Raw genomic sequence first — 18,702 nt, 5'->3', positions numbered from 1 at the left:
TTCACCATCATCAGTTCTACTTACAGTATGATAACATCTGGGGTTGTGATCAAGAATTAGCCTTGTCCTGTTTGACACTGGCTAATGTTTGGTGTTGAATAAAAACATACTGACCAAAATACCAGCATTTCCTCTTTAGCTCCAGAGTTGTGTAGCTGTTGTGTAGCTGTTGTGTGGGAGTGCTGTGCATGATGGCTAACAAGTAGTGATGTGCGCGGGTCAGAGGAGCCTCCACAGGGCCGCAGCTACAGATGGCTCATTAGAACAGAGTTTGATATGAGCCCCCCCACAGCCCCCCATCCCTCCACGCCGCTGTCATCCCTCTTTCATCAGCCTAACACTCTTACCAGCTGGTCACATCTAAGGGCTACACACACACACACACACACACAGGCAGAGAGAGAGAGAGAGAGAGAGAGAGTCAGAAACTGCAGAGAAATCACTTCAGGGAAGCTTGAGAAGCTACTTCCCTAGCTTGTTGAAGCTACTCGTGATTTTAAGTAGCTCGGCAGCATCCAAGCTACTTCATTAACATTTACTTATTTGGCAGAAGCCCCAAGGGGGAAAACTACATGTAAGCTACTAGAAGAAGCCATGTTCTACTGCTGTGAGCACAGAAAACAATGTTTAAAGCCATATGAGAGTGAGAATTACAGCAGGATTGCAATCGTTAAGATACAGGAAGAGAGCAAGAGAGAGAGAGAGAGAGAGACAGAGAGACAGAGAGACAGAGAGAGAGAAAGATGGAGAGAGAGAGAGACGGAGAGGGACAGAGAGAGAGAGAGAGAGAGAGAGAGAGAGAGAGAGAGAAAGAGAGATGGAGAGAAAAAGACGGAGAGAGAGATGGAGAGAGAGAGAGCGAAAGGGAGAAAGAGAGAGGGAGATGGAGGGAGAGACAGAGAGGGAGAGAGAGAGAGGGAGGGAGAGAGAGAGAGAGAGAGAGAGAGAGAGAGAGACGTTTCCCTATGTGTTTGTATTTGGTAGTCCAGTATTTTATAGTAGCAAAGCAATTATTGAAATGGATTCATTTACATTTGTGTGTGGGTGCGTATGTATGTATGTGTGTGGTTGTGTGAGTGTGTGTGTGCAGACAGGTGCCCTATACGCGGTTATACACATCATAAAGTTGACTTTATTAAACACACCACACAGCCGCTCTCTGATGTCTCTGCATGCGGGGGTGATTGATGTTATTTGCGCGCTGTGTCACCTATTGTCCTGCGCCAGGCAATTACACCAGAGAGTGTGCCGTGTGTTTAACGACGCCTTCATTAAAGTATCTGTGGAGTTTACTAGACATTGTTTATGGCGGCGGTTGGATCCTGTTGTGTGTGTGTGTGTGTGTGTGTGTGTGTGTGTGTGTGAGTTATGGCGGCCCGTATAGAGCGTCCCTATATGATGGGGCCATTAGAGGACGCTCGGTTATGAACGTGTTGCTGATTAAATAGCTGCGACACATAAAGAGCCAACAGAGCCACAGCGGCTCATTGCCTCTGTAACAACCGGCAAGATTTAAGAGTCTCCACACACACACACACACACACACACACACATGGGGCCTCAGTGTGTGCAGGATGGTGGCTTCTCTCCTCTGCAGCTGTAACTTTGCGTGGTTCCACCTTCAGGCGAGCTCACTGAGGAGGATTCAGGCCCGGGGAGGAGAAGCAGGAGAAGATGTTTCAGATCAGTGATTCTCTGTTAGTATTTAGAGTTACATCACCGTCCTATAAGCTTCTCAAATCAGCTCCCAGGTTGTGTGACATCGCCCTCATCATGTGAAGTATCTAGCAGATCTGTTTAGCTTTCATTGCTGAAGGAGAAATGGCACAGGAGGCATTCAGGGTCCATCTGAAGGCCTCACAGACGCAGTTAACCCCTAAAATCATCAAAATTTGCCTCAGTTTCCCTCTAGAGCAGCAGATAAATGTCTCTGTGCCACTTGGGTATCCAGGAGCTGATGTCCCAGCTTAGTCTGAGCCGTGTCTGGTCTCAGCCTCTGTGTTCTCTGTTTGGGGTCGTGTCTTTGTTTTCCTCATAACGCTTCACCTATGAAATTTTAATGCAGTTTTGACAGCGCAGTGAAAAAGTTTCTCAAGCCTTCACCGGCGAATCGGAGAGAGCAGCGCGAGTTCAAGGTGAGTGAAGCATTTGGCAACAGCTTTCAAGAAGCAGAAGAAAGGATTCCTCTCCTCCATCCTGAGCAGATGAGTGATGGGCTCGCTCGCTGCTCCCATCCATGATTGGGGCTTTGAACCTGTTTAGCTGCACTCAACGACTCACACCTGCAAATATGTCAAAGGCTTTGGCTGGCAGGTGACAGCGTGATGAGGACGAAGATGATGATGATGGCCATTTGTGTCTGAACAGCTAGGGGTGAGGACTTTTGGTAAATCCTCAGCAGCATCGTTAGCAAAAGGAGAGGGGAGGGGTTGAAAGGAGAGCAAGATCGCTGAAGAGAGGAGAGAAGAAGAGGGAGAAGTGGAGGAGAGGAGAAGAGGAGAAGAGGAGAAGATGGCTCTGCACTTTACAGCAGCACAGATGAAAAGTATAGCCATCTCTCTCTCTCTCTCTCTCTCTCTCTTTCCATCAGACAGCCAATAAACCTCCTTAAGATGAAAGCACTCTGAGGCAGTAGTGAACATGTCTGTATCTACACAGGCGACATCATGATGTAGCTCTGTGCGGCTCCATTCTACACACTATGGATCTGCTACACACCTCATAAGTGAACACCAAATATCGCAGACATCTTCAAGACGTACAAGCATCCCTTTAGCGAGGACGTCCCTCACCTGTTCACATCCCTACAGACAGATCCTCTCCACACAGACTGATCCGTCTCTCTGCCTTCCCTCAGGTCCCATTAGCAAACACAGGACAGCTTGGACCCATGGAGCCGTCTCCTCTCTCCGTCTATCCTGAGAGCTTCCATGTCCCGACCTCTCCTCCTCTACGCTCCTTTGACCTTAACGATGTCTAAAATGACCCGCTGAAGGACATTAAAGCCTCCTCTCACTCAGAAAGTCCTGGAAATGGACTCAGCGTTCAGTATCTGAGGCGAGCAGAGCATTGATTCCATCTGGAGTCTTTGTTTGGGTGCTGGTAAAGTGTCTAAGTGTGAGCAGAGGGACTGTGGTGATGGCTCTCAACCGCTTGGTTACATTGTGTAATGAAAGCTTCATTTTCTGTGCTTTTGGACGGGGCTCTCCTCATCCATCACAAGGAGACTATCAGTGAGAGACGGTGGGGAAGTGTGGAGCCTCGGGACTCCCAGCATCCCCTGGAAATGAGAAAACTAATAATAGGCCGTGACTGGGGAGGACATTATCATGAAAGGCATCCTTTTATTTACCGTGGTTCATAGACGGGCGAAGACGAAGATGACCTGGACTCTGCAAACACTGCAGTGGATCAGATGAGGCTTAATGAGGAAGATCAGAGGGAGGAATGCTAACAGCTTTGATCCTTCAATACCACCCATTACATCACAGATGCATTTGAAAATCAATATTGAGTTTACACTAATGGAATAATTACAGGGATGTTTTAGTAAAATTCTAGTCTGCTTACTGAAGGGAAGAAGATGGAAAGGAATGAACTAATGAGCCGGACACAGACGCTGTAAAAGGCTTAAAGGGGCGATTAGGCCTGTAGGTTCAGTCTGTGTGTGTGTGTGTTTGTGTGTGTGTGTGTGTAATCATGAGTAGCAGTTGCTTGTTGTTGTGATAATGTATCCCTGCAGGCCTGCTTGGTGCCCCTTTGACACTTCCTGCACATCCAGCAGCTACAGTAAGGGGCTGCTTGGACAGAGACAGAGAGAGACAGAGAGAGACAGAGAGAGACAGAGAGAGACAGCGACAGAGAGAGACAGAGAGAGACAGAGAGAGACAGAGAGAGACAGAGAGAGACAGAGAGAGACAGCGACAGAGAGAGACAGAGAGAGACAGCGACAGAGAGAGACAGAGAGACAGAGAGAGAGAGAGAGAGAGAGAGAGAGAGAGAGAGAGAGAGAGAGAGAGAGAGACAGAGAGAGACAGAGGGACAGAGACAGATATGAGGCAAAGGTAGAGCTGGTGAACAGTCTCTGCGTCCCTGAGGGAGCGGGTGGCAGCTCTGCTTCTACACTAATGAACCCTGACTCCATTGACCTCTCTGGGCTCCAGAGGGTTGGCAGCCACACACACTACAGCCAATTAGACCTGAGCCAGAACCAAGACGCACCAGATCACACAAGAGCGGGGACATGTGGGTGTGTGTGTGTGTGTGGGGATGGAGCCTCTGATGTGTGTGTGTGTGTGTGTGTGTGTGTGTGTGTGTGTGTGTGTGTGTGTGTGTGTGTGTGTGTGTGTGTGTGTGTGGTGAGGACCGCTGGCTCTGCTGTGAGTGACAGGAAAGATCTTTGCCATTTAAACGTCTGAAAATGGAAATTCCTCGGCTAAATGTATCAGTCTGAGTCTATTGTTGTCACGGCTGCATGGGCGGTGTGTTTGTGCAGAGCTACAACAGGAGAACACGGTGATACAGGTATAAATACACACATTCTCCTGCTGTGGGTTTTTAAAGCTCCACTCCTCTCTCAGTGAAGACATTACGCTTCCCTCCACCTCCTCCACGGCTCCCTGGGGATCCTATCACGCCCACCGTCTCCCATGGATACATCAACCCTCCCTCTCATCACCGTAGAGACCCAGCAAGCTGTTTGCTCCCAGCAGGGAGCACTGGTCCATAGCACATTTCCACCAATAATGTGACATTATCACCTGGCCTAATAGAGTCATTTAGCTGCCTCACGCTCCCTTAAACGCCTCATCGCTCCTCGGGCTGAGACCAGAGCCGCTCCGGGTTCAGCCGCTTCATTGTTCCTGTCGGGATCGGGTTTGTTTTGTGGCACACACACACACACAAGGGACTGGCCCTCTGGCTCAGCAGCTCTCAATCACACACACACACACACCACACCGCAGCACACACACACAGTATATAAAACAAAGGCAGAACACACACATCAATCAACACACAGGGGATCTAATAATGATAAATGTGATCAGGAAGCATTTCTATTTCTATTTCACAGTGAGGTGAGTTATGTAGAGGTTATTGATGACCTGCACACATGTAAACACTGCAGAGGAGCAGATTCTGTACTATTTGACATTACACAGTATATAAGATAATTGATTACTGATTAATAACTTAAAGCAAACAAGAGGTGTAGATTTAAGCCAAGACCTTCCTCCGTACAGTAACTCTAGGAACAAAGTGCTCTGTGCTGTGAACTCTGCCTGTCACTCTACGCTCAGCCCGGAGGAATCAATATCATCCATATGCATCCCGTGTGTTTGTGTGTGTGTGTGTGTGTGTGTGTGTGTGTGTGTTCAGAGCATCTCAGGTGTATCACATTTACATCCTGATGCAGTTATGCGTCTGGCTCACACACAGCAGCCTCACCTCGGCCCTGCAGCCTCACACTCACTCCAAACTCCAAACTTCATCTCTGACGCCACCGCATGCACATACACACACTCTTCTTTATGGTTCCATAAGGGAAACTGGTTATATACTGTAACTCCCAGTGCAGCTTTAATGTTAATGATTTAATGTTAATGAGTCTAAAGAGAAAGCAGAGCAGAGTGTATCCTTTCTGCCTGGCTTCCCCCCCACGGCCCTCCTAAATCAACCACACACACATACACACACACCCTAGACTCACTTCTATAATTCTGTGTCTCAGATTCCTTACAAACAGAGCCCTCAGGTGTGTGTGAGGGTCCTGTGTGAGGATTGTGTGTAATGTTACTGTGCAGCAGGAGAGTGAAACCCTTCAGCTTAACGGGCTCGTAAAAAAGAGAGATGGTGTGTGTGTGTGTGTGCCCGGGCTCGTTAGAGACAGGAGCGCACGTGAGGAGGATTTCTATGTGGCCTAGAGTAAAGATGGGAAACAATACGAGGTCTGATGATACTGAGAGACATCACAGGTGCTGAGACACACACACACACACACACACACACACATTCTCGTAATTGTTATCTACTTGGGACCTCCGATTATTGCCTAGCTCTTTAGGACCACCCTTTCCAGATATCATAGGAGCAAATGAAATACATCCCTGAACTTGGAAAAAAATCTATTTTAATGCTATCAGCTCAGATTTCATATACACTCCGAAAAAAAAATTAATTATTTTTCCATGTATTTTTACTGTACTTAGAAGGACCGCATCAACTTTTTTTCTTTTTCTAAGTCACTCTGCTGCATTGGCTTTTATGAGTTCGATCAAGTACACAGAGTAGATTTTAAATATCTATTAATATAATATGTGTCAGTACTGTAATACAACTCAAAACAGCAAAAAAAAATCCAAAATTAAAAACAGCTTTCTTTGTTACAAGGCAACAAGCCTGTAACTACTAATTACAAACATGCTTGTGTTCATCCCATCCTTCTGATGAGCTGTTCTGTCTTGGAAGAAGTGAAAGAACAAGATTAAAGTCAAACATGTGAAATATGTTTTATCAGACAGCGTGAAGCATGATCATAGCCATGACCCATGCATCTCCTGTGCTCCTTCCTGTCTCTCCCTCTCTGTGCTGTAGGCATGGTGGTGTTATGCCAGCCAGCTACACTCAGTCCTCAGCCTGTCAGCCATCATCTCCTCTCTGGTAGCTTGCAATAAACCTCCATAATGTCCCCTCACCTCCGTGCCCTGTGTTGTGCCCATATTAGTTTGTTAAGAGAGAATGACATTTACCCTAGTGTTGTTAATTGAAGATGAGGATTTAGACAATAGTTATTCATCATGTTGAGCTTGTGCCATGGGACTAGTCCAGCCTCATCATACGAGCATGAACTGATGAAGCCTCTTGGATGAGAGGTGAAACGTCTTCAAAGACATAAAACCAAGTCCAGTTGTGTTCGATTCAATTTCCTTGAGATAACTATGACCTGGATGAATGAGAATATCCACAGGCTTGTGCAAAACACTAAAGCTGTTACATTTCAAACAACCACATCTCTTCCATCCCAAAGTGTGTCTAAGTGAGAGCAAATACCAGTCAACTAAATTAAGACTGGGAAGATGTGGATTTAATGAAATCAAGGATACGTCTGCCTGCCAACATTCGCCTTTAATGGAACATTTTTGCAACAATGCAACATTTCTAAAACAGGGCAAAAGTGGAATCATCCCGCTTCTGTCCAAGCTGCTGCTTTGACTCTTCTTCACTCGAACGTGAGCATCTCTTGTCACTTCTGTTGTATCGTTTCTTCTTCTTCTCTTCTCTGGAATGCACACTTGCTTCCCTGCCTCGCTTCTTTTTCTTCGCTCCTGATAACCCAGCTGAGCCACCTTTGGATTCTGATGAAGTCTTAGGTCTGTGTTTCTGACGACTTCGTTCTGATGGTTCATCTGAACTGGCCTCTGATGATGCTGGGACATACTCATCTTCACTGCTGGCGATAGTGGAACGTGACAAATCGGACTCGTACCCAAGCATTCCTTTAGTCAGCTACAACAGAACAGAGACATTTATTTTACATGAGAATCAAAAGTGATGTTACTTCATAAACACAATTATCTTCTCTAAAAATGTACATGACAACAGATTAATCTGTTTAGCTGATTATTCAGGGCCAATGCAGATAACATTTGACTATTGCGCTTGCCACTGAAGCATGTACAACACGAGCTTTACTTACAAGTACGCTGTCTGTTCTTGTTAAGGGTGGAATCTCTATTTCCTCTTCCATCTGCAAAAAAGGTAAAGGGAAATTAGTCAAATTTAAATTGAAGCATTTAGAAAATATAGGCAAATCAAGATTAATTACATGTTTTTATTAATTATGTAAATGATGCATAAACCTTAAGTCTGCAGGCTAACTGGTGGAACAACAGATCAACTTAATCAATTGTATAGCTCTACAACATCTGAGCCTCACTATGACTGTAACTGATGAAATACCAAATCAAGTTGTTACAACTTATGCTCACAATCAGTATAATCAGATTGTTTATGCAAGTTAGCGACAGAAAGAGGCTAGCTGGAAGTCAAGGCATACAAGTGTCTCTCTCAGCGCAGCTCAGGAAATCAAAAGTTAGTTTCCCGTGTTGAAACTAGACGCAAGAATGAGGTTGAAAACTGTTTGGGAGCTGAAGGCAAAGACCCCATGTCCTGTGATTTATACCATTTAACAAATATTAGCATCCAATATACATTATATTAACAACAACTTTCCCTTACACAGCTCCCTGAACTCTAAAAGACGAGAAGTCCACCTGAATGTGGTGCTGCACTGAGTTTGACGGCCTAGTGATAAGAAACCATTGAATGACAGTTTACTTAAAAGGTGAAATATATGAGATTTAGAACAATAATGTAACAGAAAACCACAGTTGCTATGTAAATATAGTGGAGTCATGGAACCCTGAGCAGAGAAAGAAAGTCACACTTCCTGTTTTGGTCTGGCTGAGGATGCTGTTTAGTCCCTCTTTGTCCCTCTTCTCATATTAAAGCTCAACAGTACACTAAATATGTTTCTGAAAACATTGTAAGCAAGAAACAGGATGCAGTAACAAGATCTCGAGTCGTATTTGATCAAAACTACTTAATTTGCCAGTTTGATCAGAGTTTGATGAGCAGTACGAGTTCAGATGTGCCCCCCCCCCCATAACTTATCCAACAAAGTTCAATAAATGCAGTTTTTCCAAAGTCAGAGCAGTCGTGTTAAATAATCAAGATCTCAATATTGATTCAAACAATTGAGATTGTGGTTTTTGCCATAATTCAGCAACCCTACAAGGTCATAAAAATTAAACCAAATAAAACCCTCTCCCTTCCACAACAGAAAACTAAAGAATGGCAAATAAGACATATTCATGTCTTTAATAGTTTCTAACTGTACATCGTAATGTATTTTACTATTCATCTGCAGTGCCCATAGATAATAAATGCTTTTTACCATATACTATACTGAGTGCAGCGGCCTGAGTTTGATTCCTCTGCTGCGTGTCATAACTGGTCAGCATTTTGAAAACACATCACAGATTCCTCTCCTTCAGCTCAGACTGCTGCAGTGTTTTGACCCTTTGCAATGTTTGCAAAGATGCCACAAAGGTGTCTTTCAAAGAAGTCAGCAGAAACTTTAAAGTGTGAGTGACACTGCAAGTGAAGCAATGAATGTTTACTAAAGAGACACATTATCCCCATCATTATGTGCTTCTGATGGTCACTCTGGTGTACATTAGAAAAAGGTGTCATGGAACTAACCGCTGTGTTCAGGCTACGGTGAAATAACAAAGTCCTCTCTCTCTCATCGCTTAGTCTTTTCGTGTGAGCCTTCTCGTAGCGCCGCTCACACACATCGTGATGTGCTTTGAGTTTCTGAAGGCGACTTAGGAAACGACTTTGAGCCTACAAAACGCAGGAAACAAAGTTTTAAAATCATTGTTAGGCCAAATTATTTTTTGGACATTTATTCTTTGTTAGGTAGGACCAGAGCATGGGAGCAGAGGAGAGCAGAGGGACTCTGAATGGAGTAGATTTTTTTTAAAGTTGCATCCACAATAGGACCGGGCAGAGCAGAGGGATGCCTGCAGAGAGCTGCTGAAAGCCGGGGAGGCGTCTATGGTTCATCTTTCATTATTCTGTTTCAAAACCAATACAGAACAGAAATCACACATTTTATGGTTGTTTTTCTGTTTTAAAATAAAAACACAAGGACATGAAAACAAAGTTTTTGATTTTTGTGTTGTTATTGTGATATTTGGATGAATTCAGGGGAATACTTGGAGAATTGTGGAGGTGCAGATGCTTTACTTATAGCCTACATGCAGAGCAGGAAAGCCTGACCAGAGATGTGCCTGCAGACCGCCTGCTGCCCATGAGCACTCACACCAGGAGACGAGTCGCTCAGACCGGGCAGGAGTCGGCACTGCTGCCGAGGAGCCCCCGCTCAGAGGTGGAGTTGAGTCGCGGAGAGCAGCAGCGTGGAGCCGCTGAGACGTGAGGCCACCTCTCAGCTGACTCTGGAGCCAGAGGACGGACTGGTGTTGTCCACCTCTGAGCGGGGGCAGCAGGCGGCCTGCGGGCAGATCTCCGGTCAGGCTTTCCTGCTCTGCATGTGACTGTAAGTAAAGCATCTGCACCTCCACAAGAATCCAAGGATTCCCCTGAATTTATCCAAATATCAAAAATAACAACACAAAAATCAAAAACCTGATTTTCACGTTCTTCTGTTTTTATTTTGTTCAACGTCCGGTTCAGAGGTCACACTGCTGACAGAAACACAAAGGTTGTTTCTCTGATTTGAAAGGGTTTTGCGGACTCTGGGGAACTGTGAGAATAATTAGTTATTTAATTAAAGACAACGGTGAAGCATGTGGGGAGGCCTCAGTGATATACTGTCATATTATTGTTTTGATTTCCACTATTGATTTTAAGAACACAAAGAAGACAACACATCCTACCCCTGTCTTCTCTTCAACATGAAACACATCCGTCACATCAGCAACTGCAAATAAATGACAAAGAGAAAAATGTCAATCAGGTTCAACATGAGCCAACGACACCTGTATGAGAGTGTAAGTCATGTTGTAGTTACACCAAAATCAACATAATGTGACCTACATTCTCATGTAACAATGACACTACTGGTAGTGAACAGAACTAAACCTGAGCAGTGTGCTGCTGACAGTGACAGCAGTGTGACCTGATGCTGAACACTGCACTGATCATTACATCTGTATCCAGTTACTGTTGTTACTGTGTCACTGCCAACATATTCAAGCTTGTTCAAGTTGTAATTGAAGCGTCATCTCATCAGCCTGTAACATCAACAGAAATGTTCATTTTCGGTTGATGCCAATATTTAATATTAGCCTTTATCTGCTGACATGATGCTGCACAGAGATCATGGAGCATCCCTAAACACACTAAGGCTTCATGAAATATGCATTCTGACTAAAGGCAGCAGATATAAAGTCACCATCTTTAGCTTTAAGAGTTATTTGTTCAGTGACACAAACTACTTACTATAAACATCATTATAACAACAGCCCACTATGCCCCCCCCTCTCACCTGTGCAGTCATAAGTGTCCCCAGAGGAAGACACACCTGGGCTTTCCTCCTCCTCCTGTAAACACAGAGACACATCAGTCAGACTTCAGCCCATCACATGACTCTGTATTTCAGTTAGTTTATGGATGTAATTCACATTGTGACATGAATCCATACACAACATGTCGATGTTGTCAGGCAGGCTGCATATCACAGGATTTTGAGTGAAACTAAATTAAATTGACTGGTTTATAACAATAATGTTTAAATATTTCCTGGTGTGTGAACGACTTCAGAAGCTTCATCATAACGTGTGAGAACAGCAGAGCAGCTCGCTGTGTGCATAAAGACAGTTTCAGTTGTATCCATAAGTTTCTCTCCATTCGCGGTAGGACAGATGATAAAATCAGTTTCATGTCAATAACAACACGAGTCCCAGTGTGTAAACATTGCAGCTGTCCAGACTCACTTTGTTCAGGAAAATCTGTCACAAGTGGAAAGAAGCACCAACATTGGCACAAACACTCATTGGGGATTGTGCTTTTGATCAAACCCATCAGTCACACAAAAATCAGGATGGCTGCCATTTCTTCCAACTGGCTGCCATTTTAAGCTCTGAACTGCTGTATATTCTTTCAGTGGTTGAAATATGATATAAGGAAGCTTCTTAGCCTCTCCAGTACAATAAATCTGACTTCTCTGTGGTCAGAAATGTATGGTTGGACATCAAGGATATAACTATTGGGCTAATGTGTAAAATATGTGCATACAGGCCGCTAATTAGGCGCTAATTGGTGACGCCATTAGCTAATCTTCACCGTGGTGAAGTTTGAGCACATGGACACACAGTTAGCTCTTTTTCCGTTGCTTTAACTTACATGTGAAAACCGTATCACAGTAAAATGAACAGCGCATTATTATACTGAAGCAGAAATAAGTCAACACTCACCATGTCCCCGCAGCAGCGCATGTCTGTGGAGCATCAGCAGTCTGTCTGACGGCAGCAGAGGTGTGCGGACCAAAGGGAGCGCTTGTTTTGCGACACAGCGCACGCCAGAGAAACTCCGCACGTGGTTATAAAGAGCAAAAGAGACGCTGACGGGCCAAAATGTTTACAAATCAATACATAAAAATGGTAACCACAAAAACATAAACACATACAGCTGTTTGCAAGCCGTAGTGATGAACAGATCAGTTATTATCATTATTTTTTACCTGAAATGACTACATAGACACGTGATCAGAGGAGGCGGGAGAGACTTTTTTTTTTTTAGATGGTTCTTGTTAGGACCTCTGTGTTTCACACACACTTCATGCTCAGCCTGGCAGTAAGCGGAGCAGGTGGAGGAGGGAGTGGTTCTTATTAGGACTGCTGTGTGTGGTGGGGGAAGATGTGACTTCTTATTTAAAACTTGGAACATTCAAGACCCAGATCACATCCTTCCACATGTTAGCTGATTTCCTATTTTAAAGAGAGGGAAGTTAAGGTGTTACTTCTCATGAGAGCCTTTTATTGGTCTGAACAGATAAAAGATTAATTAATTTATCATTCTACCACACAGGGCTGTATGATGAAATGATAGTTGTAGTCATTTTAACACACTGGGATGCAGATTGTGAGGACACTCTCAGTGGTTGCCTGGTCGAAGGCCACCAGCAGCTTCTTCTCCGTGTTGTTCCTCCTGAGCACTCTGAAGAAGTGAAGTCTCTGTTGTGCTTTTCTCAGCATCACTGTGGCGTTGGGTGACCAGGAGAGGTCCTCAGAAACATTGACTCCCACCTTTACTCTGACAATGGTTGTGTTGTCTGTTAACTTCATGATGGTGTTGGGCAAGTGAGCTGGTGAGCAGTCATTAGTGTACAGAGAGTAAAGGAGAGGCCTCAGCACACAGCCCTGAGGGGAGCCAGTGCTGAGAGTGATGGAGGAGATGTGGGGATCAACTTCCACTCTGTGGGCGCTCTATGAGGAATTGTTGAGTCCAGGAGCAGATGGAGAAGGAGAAACCTCAGCACACACCTCACCTCCGGTTCCTTCAGTTCAAGTGGGGGGTATCAGCATTGGGTGGAGGCACAGAGGGTGTGGTAGTTGTTCTGTTGGCCTCAAACCTGGCAAAGAAACCAGACTTTCTGGTTGGAAAATCTACAGACGCACTTGTGGACCGCGACATTGTCTGCACACAGTCTCTGTATATTCCTCCAGGTCTCCCTGAGTAAACAGGTCCCATTCAGTGTTCCTGAAACATGGTGTGGTCCAGACAGGGTGGAGTCTCATGTGATTTTTAACACACAATCTGAGGAAAGAACCTGCTCTGTAGTCTGGTGGTGTGGCGGCGGATACTTCTGGATCTCTTGTCTGTCTACAGCAGAGTGATGCTCTGTGATGCTCTGAGATGTGATGACCAAGACATGTTGTCTGTGATGTTTTTTCCCAGGAACCTATTCATTAGAATGGGGTTGAGTGCTACACAGTGGTAGTCATTTAAACTTTTTAATTGATCCTTTTGGTTGATGTAGAACAGCCTTGATAGCATCTGTCTTGTTTAATCGTCATTTATTTAATATTTTGTGGTCTTAAATAGATTTTTATGAACTATATAGATAGTATATACATAATGCACAAATATATAAAGTTATGTTTTTAGTTTTTTTCAAATGTAGGCAGTTACAAAACAGATAATATCTGATTTGTAACTGCCTTTCATCCCTTCCATTTAGTCATAATTGCAGTTACATATGTTGGCCAGAAGGGGGGGGGGCACTTCAAATTTCTACACACACTTTGTTATTACATATGTTGACCAGAGGGGGCGCATTTCTTGAGACCGACACACCCAATTTGAAAAATCCCTTCTTTTTGGGTCCTTGCTTTTTTTTCTGATTTTGGTCCTAACTTGTCCATCGGTCCCAATATGGAAGGTACTTTTCCTGGTCGATGTCCCAAGAAGGGTAGTAATGCAAGAACACACACACACACACACACACACACACACACACACACACACCAAACAGATGCTGACAGGCTGAGGCAGGTGGTCACACTGGAGTTTATGTTTACATTTACTATATTATTGATTATAAAGTAAAACAGCGAAAAGTTTCCCTCAAGCAAGATCTCCAGGCAGCCTGAGGCCGACCGGCTCAGAGATCCAGATCAGGATTTAAAGTCTGAACCTGCAGATGGAAAAGCAGCTGATTATAAACTGATAGTCCTGCACAGTGAGTCCAGTAGCAGTAATCGGGAGTATTTGGGAGGCCGGCTGCAGGAAACGCTCCCTCACACACACACACACACACACACACACACACACACATTCTCGTAATTGTTATCTACTTGGGACCTCCGATTAATGCCTAGCTCTTTAGGACCACCCTTTCCAGATATCATAGGAGCAAATGAAATACATCCCTGAACTTGGAAAAAACTCTATTTTAATGCTATCAGCTCAGATTTCATATACACTCCGAAAAAAAAATTAATTATTTTTCCATGTATTTTTACTGTACTTAGAAGGACCGCATCAACTTTTTTTCTTTTTCTAAGTCACTCTGCTGCATTGGCTTTTATGAGTTCGATCAAGTACACAGAGTAAATTTTAAATATCCTGTATGTGTCAGTACTGTAATACAACTCAAAACAGCAAAAAAAAATCCAAAATTAAAAACAGCTTTCTTTGTTACAAGGCAACAAGCCTGTAACTACTAATTACAAACATGCTTGTGTTCATCCCATCCTTCTGATGAGCTGTTCTGTCTTGGAAGAAGTGAAAGAACAAGATTAAAGTCAAACATGTGAAATATGTTTTATCAGACAGCGTGAAGCATGATCATAGCCATGACCCATGCATCTCCTGTGCTCCTTCCTGTCTCTCCCTCTCTGTGCTGTAGGCATGGTGGTGTTATGCCAGCCAGCTACACTCAGTCCTCAGCCTGTCAGCCATCATCTCCTCTCTGGTAGCTTGCAATAAACCTCCATAATGTCCCCTCACCTCTGTGCCCTGTGTTGTGCCCATATTAGTTTGTTAAGAGAGAATGACATTTACCCTAGTGTTGTTAATTGAAGATGAAGATTTAGACAATAGTTATTCATCATGTTGAGCTTGTGCCATGGGACTAGTCCAGCCTCATCATACGAGCATGAACTGATGAAGCCTCTTGGATGAGAGGTGAAACGTCTTCAAAGACATAAAACCAAGTCCAGTTGTGTTTGATTCAATTCCCTTGAGATAACTATGACCTGGATGAATGAGAATATCCACAGGCTTGTGCAAAAGACTAAAGCTGTTACATTTCAAACAACCACATCTCTTCCATCCCAAAGTGTGTCTAAGTGAGAGCAAATACCAGTCAACTAAATTAAGACTGGGAAGATGTGGATTTAATGAAATCAAGGATACGTCTGCCTGCCAACATTCGCCTTTAATGGAACATTTTTGCAACAATGCAACATTTCTAAAACAGGGCAAAAGTGGAATCATCCACGGACCTAAAATGTAAACAGCACAATACTATAATAATACTATACTATAATAAGAATAAGATTGGCCGAGATACATAAAATAAAATTACATTAAAATGAAAGAATAAGTCCAACAGACTCAACAGTTTCAGCCTCACTATGTGTACAGCTAACTCGTGTGGAAGATGTAGGCCTACCTTAGTCAACATGGTCCATGTCTAAAGCCTTTGATCTGAACGGATTCTATTATACACAGAGAACTTGACCCTTTCCAGTCCCTGTGAGCGAGGACTTCGGGGGAAGCAGCGATGCACCTCTCAGTCTTGCTTTCCAGGGGTCTTGCCCATACGAACGAACTCCATCATAGACTTTTCAACTGCTGTCACCTCCTCTGCTGACCACATTCGTCTTCCCTTTCTAGCACCTTGGAAAAGAGATTGTAAAGAGCACTTAATACACAGGAAATGTAATACATGTTGAAAATTGTCAGGAAATGAGAAGCCAGCCTGACTTTCCTGCCCTCCCACCAGCAGGTGTATGTTCTTGTTGTGTATGTAAGTGGTCGTTGACTTAAGAAGCCAAGCAGAAGGGACTGACAGACTAGCTGGTGTCTGACATGTAATATATATATACATATAGATAGATATATACATAAAAAAGGGTCGATCAGCCTTTGATTTTTCCCTTGCTGGTATAGGAACAGCTCTGAGCTGCTGACACAAATCTACTTATTACAGTGGGAAAAGTGAGAGCCATGTGTCACACTTACATCCTGAGCTCTGCTCCTCTACAGACTGCTGTGTGTGTGGAGTCACTGAAGCTCCTCCTGGAAAACATTCATAGAAAATGAACTCAAACAGGGCAAGAATGAGCCTCTGCATGTTGTGTTGTGTTGTGCAACGTTCATAGATGTCCAGAGTTACTCTGTACAGACGCTCTAACCAAACACAGCTACAAGAATACTCCAAGATATATGTGGAAATACAGGACACGTAATGACGACGCCACATTCTTACCTCCTGAGCCTCGCTTCTGTCCAAGCTGCTGCTTTGAAGTGCCTTCCTTACCCCGAGCCACAGGTTCCTCTCCTGGAAAACATTCATAGGAAACCAAATTATGTACGTGGCATGACTAGCCATCTATACAGTCTGCCCTGTTCACAGGCCATCAACACCTTACTGATCTTAGCTAACTGCAAAGTCCCTTTGGGTAGGCGATAGAGCTTCCTGTGTACCCTTATGTCATGTCCCAGAAAGTCTGCCAAAAGATCTTGTTCGGTGTCATTTAGATTCAGTACTCTTGACAGAGTGGCCACTTGTCTTCTGAGTTTTGTCGATGACAGAGCTTCAGGTTTTTCGGCCCCACAGTTTTTAGCCAACTCACGGATGCAGTCAGACCCCCTAAGCCTTGTTTCAAAACCTGGTCTTGCAAATAAGTAGATGTTTTCACCTATTCCCCATGAGCTTCTCTCCTCCACAAGTAGCTCCAGAGATTGCACCATTGTTGGAGTGAGGATGATAGGCACCTTCCTGCCACGCTTCCCTCGAATTTCCACACCTTCGAAATGCTGGCAGAGCTTTTTCTCCAATGCTGTCAGCGCTTCACCAATATCTTCATTAAATGGGGAGTTGTCCCTGGTGATAAATGCAGCCAAACGCATCTTTGAGACCTCGCCTTCCCGCCTTCTGTTGAAGAGGATTATCTGTGCCAATATTACTTTAGCAAGATTGCTCCAATTCCTTGAGATTTTCTCATCCAACAGCTGCCTGTCATATTGTTTCTGCATGTCAGTCATGTACATATGCATTTTTTTCACATCCTCTGCCAACGGCATGAGCTTGGGTTTGTTCCATTTCTTTTCCTCAAGTGTACGGTATGCAGCAGAAGAGATCATCTCATTCCAGGTAAGACTCTACATGCGTCTAAACTCTTGGACAACCTGATTCTTTTCCTTGTTCAGGGATGAAAGAGCTTCAGCCTCCATGATGTCTGCAACTCTCTGGATGCTTTGCCCTAGCTTTGTGGCTAGGGTGGGTTTCTCCAACTTGTTCTTCTCTTCATCAAAGCCAGCTACTTCTTTGACAGCTGGAATCACATGGTGAAAGTGTTGTGGATTAATATAATCCTCCATTGTTTTCAGAGGGGTCACCGTCCTCCCTCGGATCAGGAGTCTCCCCAGTCCTCGCATAATTTGACGAACATTGTCATGTTGAGAGGCAGTTTCACGTTGCCGGTTGTACATCTTCTCTCCAACCTTCATGATATATATGTCTTCTTTTACTGCATGGGTAATTTGGTCCTGAGTCATGCCATTCACAAGGGCCCATACCTTCATGTTCACATCTTTAGGTACAGGTGGAGCAGAAGCACAGAGTGCTTGTATTCTTGTTTTTCCAGGTAATGTTCTGCGAACACTTTGAGCAAGTGAGCACCGTTTTGCGTGCTTCCACAGAGAATTGCGCTTGAAGTACCCAAAGCATGCAAAACAATGCTGGTAGCCCTTTGGACTGCTCTTGCCATCGCTTTGTTGTTTACAAGGTACCAGTGTCCCTTCTCCTTTTGTGAGTGCGTCAATGTTGTGTGTCCGATTTCCTTGCTTGCGAAGGAGATCCAGCTGATTTCTCCTTTCTTTAGACTTCCTTGCATACATCATTGCACTAGCAACTTCACTTTTATCCCCATGTTTACGTTCCAGGTGGCGTGCAATTTTTGTTTGCGGTTTCCTGCAGTAAAGACAGTAGTTTCTCTTTTGGTGGTATTTCTTGCACCCATCTACTTTTGGAACATCAGCTATCACCAGAGAATCACTCGTCTTAACTGAGATAGAGATAGTAGTTTTTTCATGTCTTGAGTAAGTCTTTCTATTTTTCTTTCTTTTGATTGATGCAGAGTGATCTGGTTCACCTTCTACTGGAGAAATTGTGCCTCTCTTTTCCCTCTTTTTATATCTTCTCTTTGTTTTTAGAATTGACTCACCTGAATCCTCTTCTTCACTCGAACGTGAGCATCTCTTGTCACTTCTGTTGTATCGTTTCTTCTTCTTCTCTTCTCTGGAATGCACACTTGCTTCCCTGCCTCGCTTCTTTTTCTTCGCTCCTGATAACCCAGCTGAGCCACCTTTGGATGCTGATGAAGTCTTAGGTCTGTGTTTCTGACGACTTCGTTCTGATGGTTCATCTGAACTGGCCTCTGA

At 44.1% G+C, this 18,702-nt stretch overlaps 1 protein-coding gene and 1 long non-coding RNA gene across 2 annotated transcripts; both read right to left on the bottom strand.

The window, feature by feature from the left end:
- Positions 1-7,158: 7,158 nt before the first annotated feature.
- LOC142990469 (uncharacterized) lies at positions 7,159-12,305 on the bottom strand. The gene is made up of 6 exons (XM_076140272.1): positions 12,003-12,305; positions 11,075-11,129; positions 10,464-10,507; positions 9,265-9,408; positions 7,697-7,747; positions 7,159-7,506 (listed from the first exon to the last, which is right to left on the bottom strand). Exons 1-6 carry the CDS (start codon positions 12,021-12,023, stop codon positions 7,159-7,161), a joined length of 663 nt encoding a protein of 220 aa, XP_075996387.1. The 5' UTR covers positions 12,024-12,305.
- Positions 12,306-15,276: 2,971 nt separating this feature from the next.
- LOC142990476 (uncharacterized) lies at positions 15,277-16,619 on the bottom strand. The gene is made up of 3 exons (XR_012960792.1): positions 16,526-16,619; positions 16,279-16,335; positions 15,277-15,933 (listed from the first exon to the last, which is right to left on the bottom strand). It is a non-coding gene; the product is annotated as an uncharacterized LOC142990476 (long non-coding RNA).
- Positions 16,620-18,702: the final 2,083 nt, after the last annotated feature.

This window comes from Genypterus blacodes, unplaced genomic scaffold (assembly GCF_046128005.1).
Source record: "Genypterus blacodes isolate CSIRO-AG114 ecotype Tasmania unplaced genomic scaffold, CSIRO-AGI_Gbla_v1 ptg000543l_1, whole genome shotgun sequence".
Lineage (NCBI taxonomy): Eukaryota > Metazoa > Chordata > Actinopteri > Ophidiiformes > Ophidiidae > Genypterus > Genypterus blacodes.
This window is presented reverse-complemented; position numbering and strand designations above follow the sequence as displayed.